The sequence below is a fragment of the Pimephales promelas genome, chromosome 5 (genome assembly GCF_988280905.1).
Source record: "Pimephales promelas chromosome 5, fPimPro1.hap1.1, whole genome shotgun sequence".
NCBI lineage: Eukaryota > Metazoa > Chordata > Actinopteri > Cypriniformes > Leuciscidae > Pimephales > Pimephales promelas.
In genome coordinates this window covers 37,021,971-37,045,474 of record NC_142773.1, presented here as the reverse complement: position 1 = coordinate 37,045,474, position 23,504 = coordinate 37,021,971, and the positions used below count along the sequence as shown (strand labels likewise).

Here is a 23,504-nt window from a genome sequence, read left to right as displayed (position 1 = left end):
AGTGTATAATATGCCATTGAAAATACATACGGGTAAGGGGATCTAATGTCGGTCGCCATGTTGCCCCTCCATCTTGAAAGTACATTAGCCAAAGAGGGACATACCCGTTAATTCAAGCTTCGCCTTTCGCGTTTACGTTTGAGTTAACACTCATGGACGTGGTCGAACTGGAAGCCATGTTAATCTTGGACTACATTGGCCACCGTAGGAGTTAAAACGAAATCGGAATTGAGAGGAACAGAAACTAATATTCCCTGGATGGTCATATACCTTTTCACCGCTAGATGGGCGTAAAAATCACACAGTGTAGCTTTAACATTTCAAATGAAGTCCTTCATCACATCTGCTCAAATTATCAGCATTTTGAATCAAATTTCGATTCGCTATATGCATAGATTTGATTCTAGTTTACTGTTTTGTGTTACTTTTTCATACTGATTCATTAATCTTACTGTAAATTAACTGTAAAACTTGAAATGTGTTTTTTCTTCCCCATTTTAGTCAACCCAGAATATTATTACTAGGTTTATTTAACATGTCTTAAGAAATACTACAGAAACTGAATAATCAAATGTAAAAATAAGACACGGTGTAGTCTTCACTGTATAGAATATAAAATGATTGAGTCTTCTGTGTTAAAAATAAATTGATTCATTATGAAGATACAAAAGTGATTAAGTCAAAAGCAGTGTTTTCTGTTTTGCTTTTTGATTAAATGAACAAAACAGACATCAACAGTTTATTAGGCTGCTGTCCCTTTAAGAACAAATTCACGGATCTAATACACTGTTACGGTGCATTTTTTACATTGTGTGTGTATTTGACCATTCAAGCGCAATAAGCTGCGAAAGAGAACTGAATTAGGGATCGCATGCATCTGTGTTCCACACCGAGTCCTTATTTGCGGCATATTGTGATCAATAACACTCTACGCGTCAATAACTTTGAGTAGCACCAGTAGCGGTTTTAGGCACGGGCGAACCGGGCAGTCGCCCGGGGCGGCATTTCTTCATGTCACATGGGGGGCGGCACGAGCAGTTAAAAAAAATCCTCTGTGCCGCGAAGGTTTTCTATTTTTTATCATTTCGATTCAATTATTGGCAATTGCGCCCTGCTTGCTGAGAAGGTGCCGTGCGCAGAAGCGAGGGGATCAAGGGGATCTCCTGATTAGTTCACGTATCGCGTCTTTTGCGCGCTCGTGGTCGTTATTTCAAATCCTCTATGATTCAAATAGGCGCACGGGAAGCGCGCTCATAAACTTTTCAGTATGGGAGTGCACGTGCACCCAAACACTTGGGTGTTTTTTTCTGTTCTCCGTAAATAAATCTTTTAGCAGAGCTACAGCAAGCGTTTTTCTGTGGTGGAAATACATAAGCTACTAAAACTTCTTTGTCGTTGGAGAGCGCAGTGTAATGAGTGCATGGTTCTATAGCAACGACAGCCATGGGAAAATTGGTACGAATTTTACTATTAATAATAAAAGATAAGCTGTGCATTATAAATGTCAGGAATGTATCTTTATTGACTCATTCTTTTTATAGAGATGATTTAAATGCTGAAATATGAGGTTTATCTTTATATAAAACCTTTTTTGTGTTAACCTTTTTTAAAGTTTAGTAGGTAAGATGAAAGACACTCCTTTAAAACAAATCTTTAATGTTATTAACTTGGTGAATTGACACTGTGTATTAGGCTTTTTGAACAAGATTCTGTAATCATTTTGGTCACTATATTCTATATTATTTAATACTTTTCATAATGATCAACTAAAATCAACTTTAATTATGAGTTTTTACAGTAGCCTATAATATGCAAAGTATTTTTTTTTTCAGGGGGGCGCTCGAAGGGGGTCTCGCCCTGGGTGTAATTCAAAGTAGAACCGCCACTGAGTAGCACAGCGAAGTTAAAGATACATAAACTGATGTTTGAAATTTGTGATCGATGCGAATCAGCAGAAGATCGAATCGCGATTCATCAAGTCTCTCACCTGGGCGGTAGGGCTTCCTCTTTCTCTTCTTGCAAGCATCCGTGTCTTTAGAGTCATCTTCTGCTGTGGCCTCTCTTTCAGGACTTGAATCTGACTTCCCCTCACCATCCACCATCTCCACTTCTGCTGCAAAACACACACAGGCAAACAAATACACAAAGCTGTCAGGAATCACACACAGGTAAGCAAACTTCACCCTGCGAGAAGAGTATCTGAATATGAGACACTTTTATACAGTATGTTTTACACAACATGTTCAGCAAACTGCAGTCCATTTGTGTTAAAAAACTACATTTTAAATCACTATAATGAGCAGCCTGGCTAGATAACTAGTTTTCTGGTCTCACAGGTGCACTCCCCATGTGAAGGCTGCTTGATATTGTAGATAGAAAAATGATGCTACCTTTTGCGATACCTAATTTTCCTCACAATTGGAGGCACAATGGATAAATCCACAATGCTTTGTCATGCCAACTCCCCAAAACATTTAAAATATGATATATTTTATATGATATAATATGCATGACCCTTTTATTTAAAAACTAACTTCAAGATTTGAATGTATAAAGATTTTTATTTTTGTGAACCCCTCAATACTGCATCTATTATTTATTATTATATGTAAACGGTGGAGATGTAGGAAGCAGTACTTTTGATGTCGTCAATGTCTCCATCTCTGGAGAGTTCAGTCTGTGGGTCTGGAGGAGTCTGCAGCACGGCCACACTGTTCTGGTTTATGATCTTCAGTTTGAGTTTGGGTTTGGAGCGTCTCCGGCGAGAGGCTGCATTGGCGAGACTTTGTAGCTGGGACAGACCCGACTCCGTGAGACAAACACCGTCCTGGGTGTACGTCCTCGACAGGTCTGTGGAGCAGAAACATTAAGGAACCTCATCGGTATGACAAAGAATCGACTCGAAAGAACAATTTCATTAAATGGAGAACATTTTACAATGAACAATATCTAGTTGATGAAATATTTCATAGCAAAGCATAACCAGAAGCATTTATGTTCAATATAGAAATTTCGGCAACATTAGAATCCATTAGTTAACATTAGCTATTGCTTTAACTAACAAGAAGCAATTCCTTTTGTTAACGTTAGTTAACAAATACAACTCTTCATTGTTCATTCATGTTAGTTCAGGTCCGTTAAATACAATTATTACACGGCTCTGTGGAATACTTGATTCTGATAACAACCTGTCACTGAAGTCGACGCTTTTCTTTTGCTAGGAGCGTTTTTTCCTCGTTAGCCGAGCTAATAAAATATTAAAACTGAAATCAATATTTTGTGTACAGTTATTTAATTATATCATCCGGTATCACACACTCGCTCTCTCTTGTTTCATAAAAAAAAATCGTTTTGTATTGGATTATAAGATAACAAACAGGCACAATTTTAAAACAGTTTAATCTCAAATCAATATCTCTTATCCCCATAATTATTTGTGTTGTGAAATACCGTGTAATAAGTGGTATGATTGTATACCGCCCAGATAGCAAACTGACATTGAATCAACGTGGAAATATGACATCGAAACAACGTTGATCTGACATTGTTTTGCTCATCGAATTAACGTTGAACCAACGTCAGACGCGTCATTCTTTCAAAACTAACGGAAAATCAACTTGAAATCAACGCGTTGTTTCAATGTTATGAAAGCAAACCAATTTTCGATTTTCATTTAGCCTTGAAGAATGCCGCGTCTGACGTTGGTTCAACGTTAATTCGATGAGCAAAATCAACGTTGTTTCAATGTCATGAGAGACGTCGTTTCCACGTTGATTCAATGTCAGTTTGCTGTCTGGGCGTATACCTTAAATGGCGTCTAGTTTGAACTAGCCGCTTGCTAGCAACTGCTCTCTCCATGGAAGCTTTGCGTTTAACAAGCTAATAACATTTTTTGACTCGGATCAATATTTAATGTCTAATTATTTACTGTGTGGCAAGTTTATGTAGCCGTGTAATAAGTGGGGTCCTGATCACAACCAGATACAACTATTGATTTTAATAATGTATTAGTATTAGTAAATGTCTGACTTGTAGTCAAGACCACCTAAACCGAGACCAAGACACTACCAAGCCCGAGACCGAGAACAAGTCGAGACCGAGACCGAGACCGGAGGAGAAAAAACAGACTAGTGTTGTTGAAGCTAAGCAATAACTTGTAAAATTTTGTTTTGCATAGCCTCCCTTTCTCTGCCCATTTCGAAGTCTCCAAATGAATCCATTTTGCAACTTTTAAAATACATAATTATATTTAAAAAAACCCCCCCGAAATTATAAGCTAAAGTGCAGGATCCGAAAGTTGGTCGTTTTGTCACTATGGTTACACACACACACACACACTGTTATTGGCGGTCATCTGTCAGTTGTGCAGTTACCCAAAATCTCCTAAATGAAGTCAAAACCAATTATGTCACTGATTTGTGTTTTACTAAATATTAATACATCAAAAACTGTACATGATATGTGTTTTTTAAATCAAGTGATCAAAGTGCTTGTTGCCGCTGCGATCAGTGGTGCGGATACGGTGTTTTCCCATGTTGTTCGCGCAAACTGCACTGTCTTCACTCGAGCGCGCGCTTCAATCCGTTGCGGATATCGTCGTGGATATTGTAGTATTGTATTGCTAAATCCCTCAACATTTCTTTTTTTGGACTCAGACTTATTCCCGAGTCCACTCGAGTTCAATACAAAATATTTTTCATGATTTTTAAAGTATGTTAATAAAATAATAGATTGACACGGCCAGTGATTGGTGATTTTCTAGTGCGCAACTGCGCATGACAAATTGTAATAAAATCACTTTTAACACCACCTACTATGTGGCCTTTTTACCCTAAACTGATCATATTTTTTAAACTCTAAGTAAATTCAGTAAAAAAAAAAAAAAAGGATTTCTCTAAGTAAATAAAAGTAAATTAGGTAATCAACCCTCACTGGTCTCGGTCTCGACTCGGACTCGACTGTCTCTGGTCTCGGACTCGACTTGGACTCGGTCTCGACTCGGACTCGAGTGAGGTGGTCTCGACTGCAACACTGCATAAATCACTAGTAAATGTTGAAATTAACATTACCTAAGATTAAGACTAAGATTTTTCTTTGTTACTTCATGTTAGCTAAACATTTTTGTAATATTTTAATTGAAATACCATTACTTTTAATTATCATAATCTGACATTTTTTTATAATTCTGTAAAAAAAAAAAAACGTTTTTGTAAAATGACATCAGATTTACCAGGATCTCTTGTTTTTGTGAATCTCTGTGGTAGGAGAACCGACTCGACAAAATCCAAACTGGACTTGGCCGGCGTTCCAGGCGCTGTGTAATGAACACACAAATACACAATGTCAACCAAAAAAAAAAAAAAAATTATAAATGTAAAACAGACAGTTCTAAAGCAGTGCTTATGTGTACCCGGAGAGAGAGGGGTCTGGCCTTGGCACAGACTGCAGTCAAAGCTGGTCTCTGCGATCTTCTCCACCTCCTCCTCCGAACAGATCCCCTGACACGAGGCGTGCATCCACCTGCAGACACGGGAACAGCACGTTTGTGCTACGGATATCAATGATGCCTCAAACTGTGTACGTATTGAGGATAGCCGTGCTATTACTAGTCTACTTTTCATCATGTTCAACTATTAAGACTTACAATTGACCCTTTGCTAAGCCCCGCCCTCCCTAGTTACTGTTGCTACGCCTGTCAAGCTTTCACGCCTGGCACGTCTATTTCAGTATGTATGCACCGGTGTCAGACATTCCCAAGGAGATAATTACTCATTTTTGGTGAACATGTGAAATATCTGAGAGAGCAAGACTAAAGGGACCACAGTATGCATTCGAGGGATATATTCACGACACAATATGCAATCGAGTATAGAATAATTTCATAAAAAATTACGCTAAAGCCTATCGCCCCCGCCGCCTCATACGCTGACCGCTCAACTGGGAAACACAAATTGAGGAACAGCTGTGTTCGTGCACAGCAGGGTATGTGAAATGTGATAATAATCCTAATAATTATAAATCAAACAACTTATCCATAAATCTTGTGGAATAACACTAACACCAGGAGAGCCACGATCGGATTGGGTTAAAGTTAGTCAGGAGTAGGGCATCGATTAACAAAATGCTGAAATATATTTTAAAGTATGTTAGTGAGCATCCGTCTTGTCTTTAATCGTTTTATTTTACTTAAAATAGATGCATTATGAACAAACAACCGTCATTATTTTCAAGCTAGGAGTTTTTGTTAATCCTGTCTTCATTTAGTTGTGAATGGGGTCTCCAACTGCTTGATCACGTCCATCATTTCTCCCCTTGCCTTTAAAGGAGTAGTTCACTTTTAAAAAAACTTTTGCTGATAATTCACTTACCCCCATGTAGGGTTGGGTATCGTTTGAATTTGAACGATTCTGATTGCGATTCCTTGTTTCGATTCCGGTTCCTAACGATTCTCGATTCCGATTCTTTTAAGAGGCAGGGTCAAAAAAGTTTAGCTAACCTTGCTAACCAACGGCCTTTCTGAAGGAAATACTCCTTCTGTAAAAATACTCCTTTTGTCACATATTTTGCATTTTGCCGAGATTTCGTTATTTTTAGAAAAGTGAAGCCACACTTTGGATCGCCGACGTAAGGTACTCATGTTCGACTCGCGTGGTTATGCCAACACTTCCGGTAGACGCTTCTTCGTTGGTGTTGTTCAGCGGTTTCTTCTTCCGCTCGGCGGACTGTGAATATCGAAACTAGGAATCGAAATTTTAACTTTTGAACGATTCCGGGAAAAACTACCCAACCCTACCCCCATGTCATCCAAGATGTCCATGTCATTCTTTCTTCAGTCGAAAATAAATTAAGGTTTTTGATGAAAAGGGTTCTATCAAGCAAAACGATCGCTCTTTTAATAAATAAATAAAAAAAATTAAGTTTTATAAGCTCAAATACTCACCTTGCTCTGTTCTGTGACGCACGTTTGTGACTCTCCTGTTCAAACTCGTTCATCAAAATGAACAAATCTTTTTCGAAGTCTTTCGTTTCGTTCGTTGAATGAACCAAATGACTCGAAAAAGATTTGTTCATTTTGATAAACAAGTTCGTCACAAACGTGCGTCATCAAAAACCTTAATTTCTTTTCGACTGAAGAAAGAATGACATGGACATCTTGGATGACATGGGGGTGAGTAAATTATCAGCAAAGGTTTTTTCAAAAGTGAACTACTCCTTTAAGATTTCCGGGAAGGAAAAAAATCCACTCCCCCATCCAAACTTTGAGGATACGGGGTATCAGATTCGCACAATCCATACACACAACGCTTTGGCATGTTTCCCTCGCTCGAAAGCTTGCCAGACCTCCCGCACCTATTTACGGTTGCTAAACCATGATTGGCCAGTTGCGGTTTTCGGGCGTGGCTTAGTGAAGGGTCAATTGTATTGTGCAATAAACAGGCAAAAATCCCATTGATTTATGTTGAAGGAGGAATACGAGTTCAGAAAATCATTGGGCCACTTTTAACTTGGGCCAGTAACATTGCAGTAACTGCATATAGTTTGATGGCAGCGAATGCTATGTTGAAGGGAATCCAAGCACACCAGCAGGTTCAGGCACAGCCCAGACCCAGAGTGCTGGACCGCAGCTCACCTGTCACACTGGCGGCACTGCAGGATGATCTCCTCCTCATTGTAGTCCTGCTGGCACAGTGGGCATGATGCCAGGCTGGCGCAAGGGGCACACTGAGTGTAATTATTCTGCCACTCACACCTCAGACCCGCAGACGTGGCGCCGCACTGCGTACAGGACACACACCTGTGGGAGGCCCAAGCAGGCACAATGACATTAATCACACACCACACGGCTCCACCAATTTTACCACCCGCTCGTATCAATACATGACAAGTAAAATACTTCTCATTAATACGTCTTTAGAAAATTGTTAATAAAAGGTCCTCTGGTAACCTTAAATGAACCGCAAAGTATAAAAACAAAAACAACATTTGAAGCAGTTTTCAAAGCACAGTTGAAGTACGGTAATTTTCTAAACATGAAAATATGTATTTTAAAGAGAAAAGTGTCAATTGTGAAACAATGTGGAATACCATTTGCATTTCCAGCTCCCATTGGGCACATTCTGCAGGGGCGGGTCTAAGCAGTAGGTGTGGTAGCTGATGTCACAATCGTCACAGAGCAGCAGACGTCCCGGGTCGCTGGCCTGACCACACGCCTCGCACACGGTACACTCCAAACACCGCCAGCCTTTACTCAACACCACCTTAGTGATCTGACAACCAATACATATCATTTAACATGAGGCAGCATGCATGTGAAGACTTTCCAAAAAACAGAAAAACACAGTAGCTTTCAGTATCGTTTTTTTTTAAAGACCACTTCTTTTTGTTTCACAAAAAAGCTGAATTTTTTAGCATCATTATTACTCTTCATACATTAGTCTTCAGTGTCACATGATCTTTTAGAAATCATTCTAATATGATGATTTGATGCTCAAGAAACATTTCTTGTTATTATCAATGTGGTGCTGCTTAATATTTTTTTGTGGAAACATTGTTTTTTTTAGGATTTTTTGATGAATAAAGGTCAAAATAACTTTGAAATAGAAATCTTTTACATTATAAATGTCTTTACTCTCAATTCAATGCAAGTGTTCTGCAATGTGCTTATTGCGCTTAAAGGATTAGTTCACTTTTGAAAAAACTTTTCGATCAACGATCGGTTATTTCAATGCTTATTCCAAAAATTTTACTTTTCAAAGGACAAATGCTAGCCTTTCTCCATTCTGTGAGCCGCGTTTGCAACGTCGCGTAATACGTAATTACGTTCAAAAGGTCATGGGCGACGTAGCCGGAAGTACAGAGTCAGTGTTTACAAGTTGAACGCATAGGTTGAACGTGCAAACTAGCTCAAACGCCGTTTACAAAAAAGGAATTAAAAGGTAAAACAACGATGTCGGACGATTTTGGTTCTGTACTTCCGGCTACGTCGCCCGTGACCTTTTGAACGTAATTACGTATTACGTGACGTTGCAAACGCGCCTCACAATATATTACAAGGCTAGCATTTGTCCTTAGAAAAGTTACATTTTTGGAATAAGCTTTGAAATAACCAATCGTTTCGCATGATAAGACCCTTATTCATCGTCTGGTGTCGTTTAAAGACATTTGAAGCTGCATCTGAAACTGTTATTAACTGTCGTTTGGACCTCGGTTGGACCTGGTTCCCATTGAAGTCCATTATAAGGAGAAAAATCCTGGAATGTTTTCATCAAAAACCTAAATTTCTTTTCGACTGAGGAAAGAAAGACATTGACATCTTGGATGACATGGGGGTAAGTAATTTATCAGCAAACGTTTTTTCAAAAGTGAACTAATCCTTTAAATGGTCAAATAGAGTAAATGTCAAGTATTAAGTTAAAGGGATACTCCACTTTTTTTGGAAATAGGCTCATTTTACCACTCTCCCAGAGTTGAACAGTTGAGTTTTACCGTTTTCAAATCCATTCAGCCGATTTTCTGATATTTAGAAGAATATCAGTAACCAGACAGTTTCTGGTCTCATTGACTTCCATAGTAGGAAAAAATATACTGTGGAAATCAATGAGACCAGAAACTGTCTGGTTACTGATATTCTTCTAAATATCAAAAAAACCGGCTGAATACATTCGAAAACGGTAAAACCCAACTGTTTAACTCTGCGGGAGTGGTAAAATGAGCCTATTAAAAAAAAAAAACAGTATTTGGTACATAAAAAACAATACTGTTGTGTAACAGTATATTTGATCTGTGCATAAGCTCTTAAAGTGACAGCAATCTAATATTCCTGCTGCTGTCATGTTAATCAAAGAACAAAAGACAAAGAAAATCACTCTGCTCTTGAATGAATAACTTTTGTAACTTTAGTTTGAAGTATTAATTAATTAATTATTTTTTTAGAATAAAAACGATCAACGATGAATTACATTTGATTACTTTCATTTCTGTAGTATTTCTCACCTGAATATTGTTAAACACACCTGAAAAACTTAAAGCCACGCTTATTTCAGTTGTCTCTTTATTCTATTGTATTTATTTGTCTAAATAGGCCTATGTCACGAAAAAATTAAAGACCGGAAGTATGTCTTTTAGTAGGGATACGGCTCTTCCGGTTAGCTTTTTACAATGGTGGAGTCCGATAGATAGAGCTGGACCAAATCTCTCCCCAACCTGCCTGAAGCAACATATGACGATGTGGTTCGGATGGTAAATATAAACTCTCTAGTGGGAAAGCGTGAAAGCGTGAAGCTACCAGAGCAACCCGGTACACTTCAACAACAGCTGTGGGTAGCTCTAGCCGTTTGCCAGTAAGGTAAACGTTTCTATGGTAACAGCAAGTTAAACCAATCAGCAGACGTTGCTGCTACGCTTAGGATTGTGGGTAGTGTAGTTTTTTCATAAGATCACGGATAAAACATGTTTTTCTGTTTTATTTGATTTCATACAAACTTATAGCTTCAACAGGAGCAAAATCCTTCGTTTCACAACCTCATAGCTCGTGGTCAGTCTACCTCGGATAGTTTAGACAATAGGGCTGATAATCTAAATCCTTATCGAAAAATACTGTTGACCGGAAGTTGTGTGTCCCTACTACACGATCCGGAAGCAGGAAGTGTGACATAGGCCTATTTGTGGTTATTTGTTCATATTTTATTACTGACTGTTTACTTGACTTTTTTTTGTAAAAAAACAAACAAAGCTATTCTGTGACCTAAATTCTCTATAAAAATAAAAACATGAGATAATACCAAATGATCTGTATGGTGCCACAGTTTTTCCCAAATATTTTTCACGGTATCGTATCGAGCATGGAAATTCCAGTATCATGACAACACTACTATATATGTCTCCTTAAGTAATTTCAGTATTTTTTTCCCATTATTTAATTTTCTTACCAGGTCCAGTACCATCTAAGTTTTTTTTTCCAGTCATAATTAACGCTACAATCATCACCTCAAAGGGAAGGATATAATGGCGTTGAAAAGCGCTCACCTTTATGTTAACACAGAAAGGATGGTAACACTGTCCACACTGAGCACACGCCAGGAGTCGACCCTCCACACCCTGTCCAAAACTTCCACACACCACGCACATATCCTAAGGAAAAGAACACAAACACCGACACGTACCCCTGTAAGAGAGCAGCAGACTCCACACATACGGCTGTAAGCAGCACCGACTGCTCGGAAACATTCACTTTTACCTGTTTCAGAGTGAACGTGTCTGTACTAGAGAAAATCACCACTGTACTGTGCATGGCGCTTTCCTCCTCTTCCTTGAATACGCACATTGGTTCCATGATGTTGACCTGCAGAGATACAGACCATGCAAATAAATTGAAAAACAGTCACGCTATAGGTATATATCCACATATCAGAACAAACAAAAGTGTTAGCTGTCAGTTAATGTGACATACTCCTGGTATTGGGATTGGAGGGACTCCATTTTTCATTCTGGCACGGCCACGTCCTCCCCGTCCTGTGACACCCGAACCCCTGGGCCGCCTCCTGCCGGGGAAGCCAGATCCTCTGCCCTGGTGACACAACAGAGATACCATCAGGGTCGTCCTCTCCGGGATCGAGATGATGGGGCGAAAGGATTTTGTTAATGCATTGGCTTCTACTTTGCCCACCGGGAGCTAGTAATAGCGTTATAACTGTGATAAATTACACTAAAATTCAATTGCATGTGCTTATACATATGTAATAACAACATAAATGTTTGCGGTCAGTAAAAAATTAAATAAAATCAATGAAATTAAGAATAAACTGAAAAAAATGCCATCATTTTGATATTTCAATTCATCAAAGAAATCCTGGGGAAACAGATGTATGGTTTCCACAAAAATATTCAACATTGATGATAATAATAATAAATGTTTCTTGAGCAGCAAATCGTCACATTATCATTACGTGGAGTAATGATGCTGAAAATTCAGCTTTACCATCATAGGAATACATTACATTTTAAAAATATATCAAAATAGAAAACAGTTATTTTAAATTATAATAAAATTTCACAATATTACTGATTTACTATATTTTTAAATCAAATAAATGCAGCCTTGACCCCAAACCTTTTTTTTTTTACTAAATACTTTACAGCTTAGCAGAAGTAAAAAAAAAAATCGAAAGACTACTATAGAAATGTCCATTCTTTTGTATTAATTTGCATAACATATCCAACTAAAGTGCATTATTTAATGACATGAGAGTGGGATGAAGGTGGGAACTCTATGAAGAGGATTTCTACAAAGCAAAGAACAGATTTTCAAGTACATGACAGTATATGATCAAAAAAAAATACTAAGTACTTTGTTAAACGATTAGACTAGATTAACAAACATGTCTGACTTGTGATTAAATCGAGCGATAAAAGAAGGGCACATCATTTAATGGTCCGACCAGTGTAGCCTTCAACTACTTTTCCTGTCATCTCGAAGTTGGTCAAACAAAGGAGAAGACTAACTTCTCTACATACCACTTCAAATAGCCTTTTTCAAACACTCTTGGCAATTTAGGTCTTTTGTACTGACAGGACTGAAGCAATTTTAACTCGTAAAGTTAAAGTTTTCTTTTCTATTTAATGAACGGCCTACCAGCTCAACTTTAATGCACTGTGATCAAATAACCAACCAGAAACAAACACGACTCTCCTTCAATTTAACTAGCTGTCATAGTGGAGCAACATTCCCCATAATGACACCAATTTTGGAGAGACTGTGACACTGTGTGTGAGATGGCATCTGAGGGAGCTGCCAACACGGCTATCAGGCTGTTGAGAAGCCCCGGCCGTGTTATTCTAGCGATTTCACTTCTATTACGCTGTCAGCACGTTTCCTTTCCTCCGGGGCCGACATTCTGACTGACACAATGAAAACCCTTTCCAAGAATTACACTCCCTCCCCCATCTACTGTTCTTCTCGCTGGACCGTAATTTCACTCGTTCTTTCAACTTCTGCCTCTGCCACTCAGACTTGATGCTTTTTAAATTGGTCTTTACATCATCTCTTATTCTACCTGACTTTACAAAAAAAGACTGTGGGGGTACCATTGTACAGTGATGGTATACTGGATAGTAATGCCACTGTACTGAGATGTAGCTTTACACTGAATTAGGGCTGGGTGATGCGCCGGTTTCATTATTTTTCAGCTTCTGTTGCATCGTATTTGAGATCAAGATTTCACTTTCACCTTTATTTTTTTATTAATTTTAAAACTATATTGCAATGTATAAAACAAAAACAAAAACTGATAAAATAAATAAATGAATGAGGGATTTTTTTTATTGAAAAAATTTTATTACATGAAAAATATTAAATTTTGTAGTAATGTAGTTACAGGAAAAAAATACATATCATGTAATCATTTTATTATAATTTATTTATTATTATATGGAGAAACAAAAAGTGATAAAATAAATAAATGAATAAGGGATTTATTAGTTGAAAAAATTTAATTAAATGAAAAATATAAAATTTCGTAGTAATGTAGTTACAGAAAAAAATATACATCATGTTATCATTTTATTATAATTTATTTATTATTATATGGAAAAACAAAAACTGATAAAATAAATAAATGAATAAGGGATTTTTTAATAGACATTTTTTTATTAAATTAAAAATATTAAATTTAATAGTAATGTAGTTACCGACTTTTTTTATCATGTTATAATTTTATTATAATTTATTTATTATTATATGGAAAAACAAAAAATGATAAAATAAATAAATGTAAATAAGTGATTTTTTTATTGAAAAAAAAATTAAATGAACAAAATATTAAATTTTGTAGTAATATAGTTACAGAAATATATATATATAATGTTATAATTTTATTATAATTTATATATTATTATATATATTTATATATTATTATATTATATTATTTAGGTATTTAAATACATTTAAAATATATTTTTATATTTATTTCTGTAATATTTAATGACACCTTATTTCACAGTGTCCTCGTTACATGTATTTGCAATAGTAATTACAGTAAAATATACTATAAACCAAACCCTATAGTACATCTTAATTGACATTACTCAGTATTACTCAGTATATAAATCATCAGTTAGTTTGTACTTAGAATGATTATGAATTTACAAAAAAAGGTTTTATGCACAAATATATGCATATGTTTATTTAACGAATGAGGCCCATTATTGCTACATTTCATCACAAGAAAAATACTGCAAATATATTGTGAATAATCACTCGCTCCAGTAAAGACATATAATTACCACCATATGCCAATGCCATTGTACTTTTAAGTAAGTGTTTCCTTTCCATTAAATCCTATTCCCATTTCCCTGCTTCCTCAGAGTAGATCATAGCACCTCACAGTAGATGCTATTTTCTTTAGGTGACCCTTGGCAAATGGGCAAATACTACCCAACACGCTCGTTGTCAAGACATGATAATAGGACCTGGTCTGGCCCCGTGCCCAGATGATTATGATGGCTCCAGCGGCTCAGGAACAGATGGACCTGTAGGCCAGCGAGACCCCTACCAGAGCCAACATGGCCACTGCGAGACCCCTACCAGAGCCAACATGGCCACTGCGAAGCCCCTGACCCCTCAACACGCAGCACATCTGCTCCTACCCACGGGCTACGGCTCACGACGTGAAGACATTCAGAACTCATTTTCATTCATTAGCCCAAGTCAAGCCAGGTCATAGAAAGAAAAGCACTGTGCATGCTGGGAAAAAAAAAATCGGTTAGATACAGACCATGTTAGTGACAATCATAAAGTGCTGCGGCTGTTTCTGACATGAAAGATGCAACATAGAATTTGTCTAGTCAAAATCCAAATCCATTGTTATGACTACCTCTTCAATGTGTTGACCCTGCAGCGACTCTCATATGCATATATCCATATGAACTCAAGACTGTCTGCACTGGAAGTCCAATTTTATACAGACCAATTTCTGATGGCACTATAAACTTGATGTTAGATTCCTGCCACAGTAAAATGGTTAAATAACTATATTGTTTATTTTATTATATTTAAAAAACATAAAAAAAATCTTAATTATTCCAAACTTTTCAATTCAGTGTGTGTGTATATATATATGCATCTATATGTATATATATATTAGGGCTGTGCAAAATTAATTGCAATTAATCGCATCCAAAATAAAAGTTTGTGTTTACATAATATATGTGTGTGCTGTGTATAATTATTTTGTATATATAAATACAGTACATATGCATGCATGTATATATTTAAGAATTATTTGCACGTAAATAATGTATATATATATAAATACATCATCTATATTATATATAAATATTTTATATATGAATAACACATTTTCTTAAATATATACATGCATGTGTGTGTATTTATATATACAAAATAATTATACACAGCACACACACATATTATATAAACACAAACTTTTATTTTAGATGCGATTAATCACAATTAATCTTTGCACAGCCCTAATATGTATATCATAACTTTACTAATTCAATGCTAAATTACTATTATTAATATATATATATATATATATATATAGGTATAAAAATGTAATTTCTATACATAATGTACACTATATTATTTATAATTTACATTATTAAATAAAATAAAGTAAATTTTTATTATTTAATTTTAAAACTATATTGCAATGTATAAAAGAAAAAATAATAAAAAAAAACTAAAAAAATGAATAAGTGATTTTTATTGAAAAAAACATCTTAACTATTCAAATTGTTTCCCCCCAGAGTGTATATATACTAAAATGTATAAAGAAAAAAATAATCAAAAAAAGAAAAGAAACTGAAATGTATTATTTTATTTATTTATATATTTATTTATTTATTATTTATATATTTTATTTATTTATTTATTTATGTATATTTATTTTACTTAATTATTCCAAACTTTTCACCCCAGTGTGTGTTGTGTGTGTGTGTGTGTGTGTATATATATATATATATATATATATATATATATATATATATATATATATATATATATGTATATATAATTGGTAATTTTGTATTATTTAATTTATAAAAATTTAACTAAAATGTATAAAAGAAAGGAAATACAAGATCAAATAAATCAAACAAAAACTGTAAATATAAATAAAGGAGGGAAATCCATCAGCTGAAGGTGTGCGGACTCGGCTATTTCCAGTGTAGACAGCTTTATTGACTGACCATAATGAGAACTATTAAGTATCGTCATGTCGTCCAACTCCCAACTGAGGGTCTGTGTAATATTTAGCTGTATTTACCACACGGATTATCCAGGCGGCCATGCTGTGGGGCTGCCTGCTCTTTGGCCCGTCCCAGCCCTCAGTCGGGTCAAGGGACCATGAGGGGGAGCTCGGTCTGCGGGAGGCGCTCCATGCTCCCTGAAGATGGGGTGGGTTAGAGAGAAAGAGGAGGAGGAGGAGATGTGGGCGAGAACATGCAACAACTTAAATACAGCCAGCAAAGAAACATACAGATACATGCATGTACGAACAGACATGGTTAACAGAGAATGTGAATGAACAAACAAATAAAAAATGACATTTGAGACATTGAAGCATTTCCTGAAAAAAATACATCTGATTAAATTGCTCTCAAGCATGCAAACAAAAAAACGTCCTTTGAATTAGAAGTATTGCTTCTAGGGCAAGACTGTTTTCTGAAAGACTGCATGCGCAAATGATGGAAAGGACCAGCGAAACAGAATCCTCTGCTCTAGGAAGATGTGACGTGTTTTTTTTTTAAATGTCATCAGTGCCTTAACAGACGGTCAAGGTCAAGTGTGTCCAAACACAGTCTTTGTGGGTCAGTAAAAATGTCTAATTTTGTTTAAATGTCTTTTGTTTTGAACTTGTCATTCATTTTAGACTCCTGGAATCCACATCTTTTTCAACACTGATAATAATAATAAATGTTTCTTCTATCAAATCATCATCTTAGAATGATTTCTGAAGGATCATGTGACACTAAAAACTGGAGTAATGATGCTGAAGATTTAATATAATAAATTATATTAAAATAGAAATAAGTTATTTTAAATTTCAATAATGTTTCTTTTTACTGTATTTTAAAAGCAGCATTGGTGAGCAAATAAGACTTGTCACTTTTGATCAATTTATTAAATAAATAATGTATAATGAAATAAATAACAAATAAAAGTAGTAATTTCTTTAAATGCACTGACCCACATTGTCTTTATTTGCATTATTGTTATAATTTTCTTAGAATTGACTTAGAAATGTCTCTTAATTTACATCATTTACTCTTGATTTGATAACTCTTAACTCATAGATGAATTATTTATATTAGGGCTGTCAAATGATTAATCGTGATTAATCGCATTCAAAACAAAAGTTTGCGTTTACATAATATATGTGGGTTCACTGTGTATAATTATTTATATACAGTATATAAATACACACACATGCTTGTATATATTTAAGAAATATTTTCATGCATATACTGTATATAGATTTATATATAATTTATATTATATATAAATATAAATATTTTATATATTTAAATAATATTTTTTCTTACATATACATGCATGTGTGTGTGTATTTATATATATATACAAAATAATTATACACAGTGCACCAACATATATCATTTAAACACAAATTTAATTTATATGTAATAATATTTAATTGTACATACATGCACATTTAATTAATAATTAATTCATATTGAAATATTAAAAATTTTGAATAAAGGTGAGTTGCACACTGGAATGACTTTGACTTTTCTTGCTGTCAATAGAGCATTCGTCTGCGATTCATTTCACTGTTGCTTGCGAACAGGCCTATACTGTTATAGAGAGGCCTGGCATCAGAATGCCTGTGCTACCTTAGTTGCCATGACAACAGAGAAACTCTCCGTCTTGTTTACAAACGCATGTGATTATGCCAGAACGACAACACATGACTCGAGCACACAAAGGGTGCAAAAGAGCAGGCCTCTTACAGCCGCCTAATTCCTCTAATTAATCCGTTTGTGGCTATAAAGTTAATTAATACTTAGCGATCATCCGGAAATCACGATGATGGCTGCGACTTAAGACTTGCTCAATTAAAACGTAAAGCTGCCTGAAGTGAAATTAACACGTCTGTTTTTAAACAAATATGCAAATGTGTGTGTGCGCTTGTTGGAATTAAGTTGCTCTGAGCATTCTGGGTGCAGCTTTCGCCATGTCAGGAGAAACGCTATACGTTGGAAGGTTAACAGGAAAACACAATCATAGACAGGATGTGATGCATGAATGATGATCTGATGGCTGAGTATGACATGTATGTGAGAAGTCTGATGCCGAGATAATTCCCTTTGAATTGATATTTGAAGCCTGTGTCATATCTCATAAAATGTTCAATTTATCACACGTATTGTCTATAATCAGGCTTACAAGCACAGAAGTTTACATTTCCCCATGAGCAGCACAAAATTTAACTTTTACATTCACAAATCACCAATATTTCCAGTGGAGAGCATATCTGAGGGTTTAGACTAAAACATATCGAAACATGCTAAAGAGTGAAATGAAACGGCTAATCACAATTGTGAGGTATAGTGTAGCATTTACAAGCAATAGTCACAATTATGAAAAAATATGCAATTGTGAAAAAAATGTCACAATTATTTGAAATAGCTTCACAATTGTGGGATATATTGTCACGTTTAAAAGAAATAAAGTACGGTCACAATTACAGGAAACTAGGGCTGTGAAACGATTAATCGCCATTAATCTCATCCAAAATAAAAGTTTGTGTTTACATAGTATATGTGTGTATAATTATTTTGTATAAATAAATACACCCACATGCATGTATACATTTAAGAAATGTATATATATTCATACAAAATTAATATTATACATAAATAGATATATTTGATATATTAATAACACATTTTTCTTAAATATATACATGCATGTGTGTGTATTTATATATACAAAATAATTATACACACTACACACACATATATTATGTAAAAATAAACTTTTATTTTGGATGCGATTAATCTCGATTAATCGTTTCACAGCCCTACAGGAAACATCTTTGCAGTTGTTGTGAGATACCATATCGAGAAAAAGTCGCAATTACGAGAAATAGTCACACAAATGCGAGATATATTGTCTCAATTACAGGAAACAAGTCGCAATTGTGAGATACAACATCATATTGAGATAAAAGTCCCAATTACGAGAAATAACATTGCAATTACGAGAAATAAAGTCACAATTACAGGAAAAATTCCATAATTGTGAGATACGTCATATTGACTATACGATTGCAATTATAAGAAATAACGTTACAGTTACGAGAGTTATAACTACGAGAAATACTTTTAAAATTGTGAGATTTAAAATCAAATGATGAGTTATAAACATTTCATGAGATACAAAGTCACATTGTTGGATATACAGTCACAATTACAAGAAGTTAAGTCGCAGTTGTGGCTTTGATTTTATTTGCTGTCGAGATCCCAAATAACGAATCAGAATCGGACACGGCAACAACACAGATTTGAACCGAACTGAATTGAATTGTCTGTCTGAACAGAATGCTATGCTATCTACAAAAAAATAAATAAAATAATAAATCTGCATAATAATGAATTGATCATAAAGTATATGACTGACCTGCTTGACTCTGGGCCTTCCAGGTGAGAACTTTCTCTTCGAGATGGCCGGCTTGCCCATGCCGATTTTTGGAGTGAATGGTATGAAGGTGGATGAAGGCACATTGCTAATGGCTTCTCCTGAGACAGCCTGGACCAGGGCATGGAGCTGGGACGACCCCTGCCCTAACGAGGGCAACCCCTCAGGCTGCCTGCATGGAGTTTGCTGTAAAGACGTCCTCTCCTCCACCAGTGAGCTCAGCTTGGCCAAGCATCGCTGATCAACATCCATAGAGATGTCCAATTCCTCCGTGCGCCTCTCAGGAATGACGTCGTGCTGCCGCGACATAACATCCAAATCCTCCTGGCTCTGAACTACTGGCGTAGTCTTGTCAGCACTGACCTCAGGCTCTACAGTAACTCCATGCGCCTTTGAGGAAGGTTCCTCTGTGAAGGAAACCTCCATGGGTTCTTCCTCATGGGAAGTACAGGCTGGAGTTGGCTCTTTGGTGGGTGATGGGTTGGATTTCTGCTCCTCCAGGCAGGGTTTGCTGTCATCCTCACTTTTGGAAATGTTTTCCGTGAGCGTAGCTGAAGTCTCTGGAAGCTCCTCTGTTTCAAATGACGTCACAAGCTGCTTCGTCTCTGGAGCCGAATCCAGTTTCTGCTCGTGCGGCTCTGAATCTTCAGGATCTGTTGTCTTTTGAGGAGATGGAACTGCAACATGGAACATTCCAAAATCAACATTCAAAATGACTTGCAAAGATTTCAAAAACTACACAGGGATTTTCCATCGCGGGTCACACGGTAAAATTGAACCATAATGGAATTTTTATAACAATACTGACCATTATTGTTAGAATTGCATTAAGAAGCAGGCCATTTGAACTTATTTTATGACATAGACCTGATCCGGATGCCACTCTTAGAAGAAATGGTTCTATTTAGAACCAAAAATGGTTCCATCCCCCGCTTCATATATGGAACTCCAAAATGGTTCTATATAGAACCATTTTTTTGGGTAAAAGGTTCTATTGGCCATGTATGGAACCACAGGGTTCTATATAGAACCCAGAGGAACCCTTTTTTTAAGAGTGTATAGAACCTTTTGGGGTTCCAAATACGTAGCGCTGATAGAACCTTTTAAGGTTCTATTTAGAACCTTTTCTTCTAAGAGTGTGGTATAAATGGTATATAATGGTATAGAGCAGTGTTTCTCAAACTCGGTCCTGGAGGGCCACTGTCCTGCAGAGTTTAGCTCCAACCCTGCCCCATCAAAGACACCTACCTGTGAGTTTCCAGTGATCCTAAAGACCTTGATTTGCTTGCTCAGGTGTGTTTGATCAGGGTTGGAGCTAAACTCGGCAGGACAATAGCCCTCCAGGACCGAGTTTGAGAAACCCTGGTATAGAGGGCATGCACGTGATGTCACCGTCGGCCGGAGTGCCTGCAGTGAATCACAGTGAGTGGCAAAAAGACTGAGCGGCTGTATTTGTTTTCAGCGTGAATGCCGGGAAAAACACACACAACACATATAAAGTGGGAAAGAGCTTTGCCTTTGACTGTACAACTAGATTTGACAAAAAAATCGGAGATATATTTTTACAGGCTGCTTTAGAAAGAGGAGCAAATGGATCGCTGCAATTCACAGAAACAACTGGACTAAGTCAGCGAAAGGTGGATTTGCAGTTATCATTTTGTGTCAATATGCTGAATTTAGCTGTAAAACCATACCCATATATTTTTTATTGGTATATATATTAACAACTCATCGATGAAATATTTATCATTGCATATTCTGCATTATTGGATGTTTTTTAATAAACACTGACCCAAAAAAAATAAAAAAAACTATAAAGTTTTAGGGCTGGACGATATGATGATATACAGTATATAGGCTTTATGTAACACTGATATAAGTCATCACCCGGATTTAGACCTACCTATATTGAATTTATACAAAGCGTTCACAGGCAAATTTGCTTTATGTTTAGGTCTATATTGCCTGGTGTCGAAATCAGGCAAACATAAATGTCAGGCAACACGATTCCATGGGTCAATATCCATGGATCACTGGATCTTTTAGTAAGTTCTAAGGAACACTATATTGAGTCCAAAATTTAGTTTAAATTGCTAAAATTGTTCGTTTTAGTCGCATTTTCGCAGTTTCCCCTATTAAATCCAGTCACGCAGCAGATCTTTTGCCACTCAGGGGTTGTTCCGGCAGGAAAGTGACATCAATGCATTCCCTTTCATGACAGGTTAAAAAAAAAATATTAATTGAGAGAGTTAATGGATTATTTGTACATTAGACAGTACAATATCATTAAAAATGGTCTTGTAAATGTAACCTGGTAAATAGAAATGGAGGAAAAGAAAAGAAATGGCAACCTTACACGCTTGGTCAGATACATTAAAATGTATTTTGTTGGCATGTGAAAGCAAAGTGGACTATTTAGCATTAGAGAAAATGTTATGCATTTAAATATATGCAATAAAATTGTTAATGTTCCATTAAGTCAACCTTAAATTAAATGTACATTTATTTATTCAGGAGATGTGTTTATCCAAAGTGGAAACCATACAGGAGCCATTAAAAACATAATAATTATAATACTAAAGCAAGGCGGTACACTACACAGCAAGAGATTTGTTTTCGTTCCAATTTAACGTTTGTAATTGTTTATATATTTATTTGTATTTTATTTATTGTTAAAGACTACTTGGACCAAACAAAAGAAGAACGTTTTTTCTTCATAATCTTTATCAAAATGTATATTTATCAACCTTTCTGATATGCAACATCCACTTTTCACAACTGAATCGCAATGCACAAAATCACATCCGTCCGATTACATTTTCTCTCGGTGAATATCCTGCCCTGAAAATGTCAGATTACATAAATACAATGGGATGTGAATGCTGTTTTATGCTGACTTCAATTTTTATTTCAGAATTTATGGTTATGGACTAGCTAATTGCTTGTGGAAGACGAGTGTCTTCGGATGTTATCGTCAAATGTTCATTTAACCGTCAAAGGATTTCTGAATATTTCAACAAATTCATTCTCAACCACTTGTTTTGAATAACTAACATGTACAGGATCTTGGTTATGGTGAAGATAAGGACATCTACAGTAATATTAAATGTAAGTGTGCGTCACTGAAAGCAAACATATTAGATGAAGCAATGAAGTACCTGAAGTCCTTTCTTTTTCTGTGCTGTGGTGTGAGGTCTCGCTGGACTCTGGCTTGAGTAAATCGCCACTAGCGTCTGCACCAATTTCTAGAGGGGGGGAATCAATAGAGAGACCCGACTTATGTTATGTAATACAAACTGCTCTAAGCACTAGTGGAAATAATTACAGGACTGGAAAAACAACTCAACAGGATAGAAAAGTGCAGGGGAAAGAAAGTGTGAACGCAGGCACATATGGCATGTGTGTTTTTCAGAAAACACTGCTCAAGAGAATACAATGGCTTTGAGCAGTGCACAAATACTGACGGCAATCTTCACCTCCTATTAGGACAATTTATCTAGTGTCTTTGTGCCTCTGACTACACTATAGCATGCTTTATTGTCCTCTTACTGTCTATAACATTGCTCTCTTCTGTTCAGTGTATGTCTGGAACAACACATTTCCACCTCAGGCACTTTAAGTCATTGATCCTGAGGGCCTTATCAGATCAATCACCTCGTATCTCCACTAGGAACAGATAACCAGCCATTACAGACATCACATAATCACAGAAGACTAAATGACTATTGTGCGGAGCGGCTGACATTAGCCGAGCGCCATCTGAAGTAATTAGAGGGCAGGTTTCTTTCTAATCAGAAGAGCAGTAGATGGAGATCATGATTCT

General features: G+C 36.2%; 1 protein-coding gene across 8 annotated transcripts in view; it reads right to left on the bottom strand.

Moving 5' to 3' along the window:
• The window catches only part of kmt2cb (lysine (K)-specific methyltransferase 2Cb), a 118,912-nt gene that overhangs the window by 43,187 nt on the left and 52,221 nt on the right, over positions 1-23,504 (bottom strand). For 4 of the 8 annotated variants that reach the window (XM_089131420.1, XM_039677727.2, XM_089131421.1 and 1 more), the window contains exons 13-24: positions 22,840-22,926; positions 19,664-20,358; positions 16,287-16,406; positions 11,450-11,566; positions 11,237-11,341; positions 11,026-11,130; positions 8,086-8,267; positions 7,631-7,795; positions 5,411-5,520; positions 5,231-5,314; positions 2,638-2,850; positions 1,988-2,113 (exon numbers count right to left, since the gene is read on the bottom strand). In XM_089131420.1, coding sequence (XP_088987546.1) covers positions 1,988-2,113; positions 2,638-2,850; positions 5,231-5,314; positions 5,411-5,520; positions 7,631-7,795; positions 8,086-8,267; positions 11,026-11,130; positions 11,237-11,341; positions 11,450-11,566; positions 16,287-16,406; positions 19,664-20,358; positions 22,840-22,926 — 2,109 coding nt within the window. The remainder of the gene's footprint in view (positions 1-1,987; positions 2,114-2,637; positions 2,851-5,230; positions 5,315-5,410; positions 5,521-7,630; positions 7,796-8,085; positions 8,268-11,025; positions 11,131-11,236; positions 11,342-11,449; positions 11,567-16,286; positions 16,407-19,663; positions 20,359-22,839; positions 22,927-23,504) is intronic. The other 4 variants (XM_039677731.2, XM_039677728.2, XM_089131422.1 and 1 more) reach the window with 3 other exon arrangements.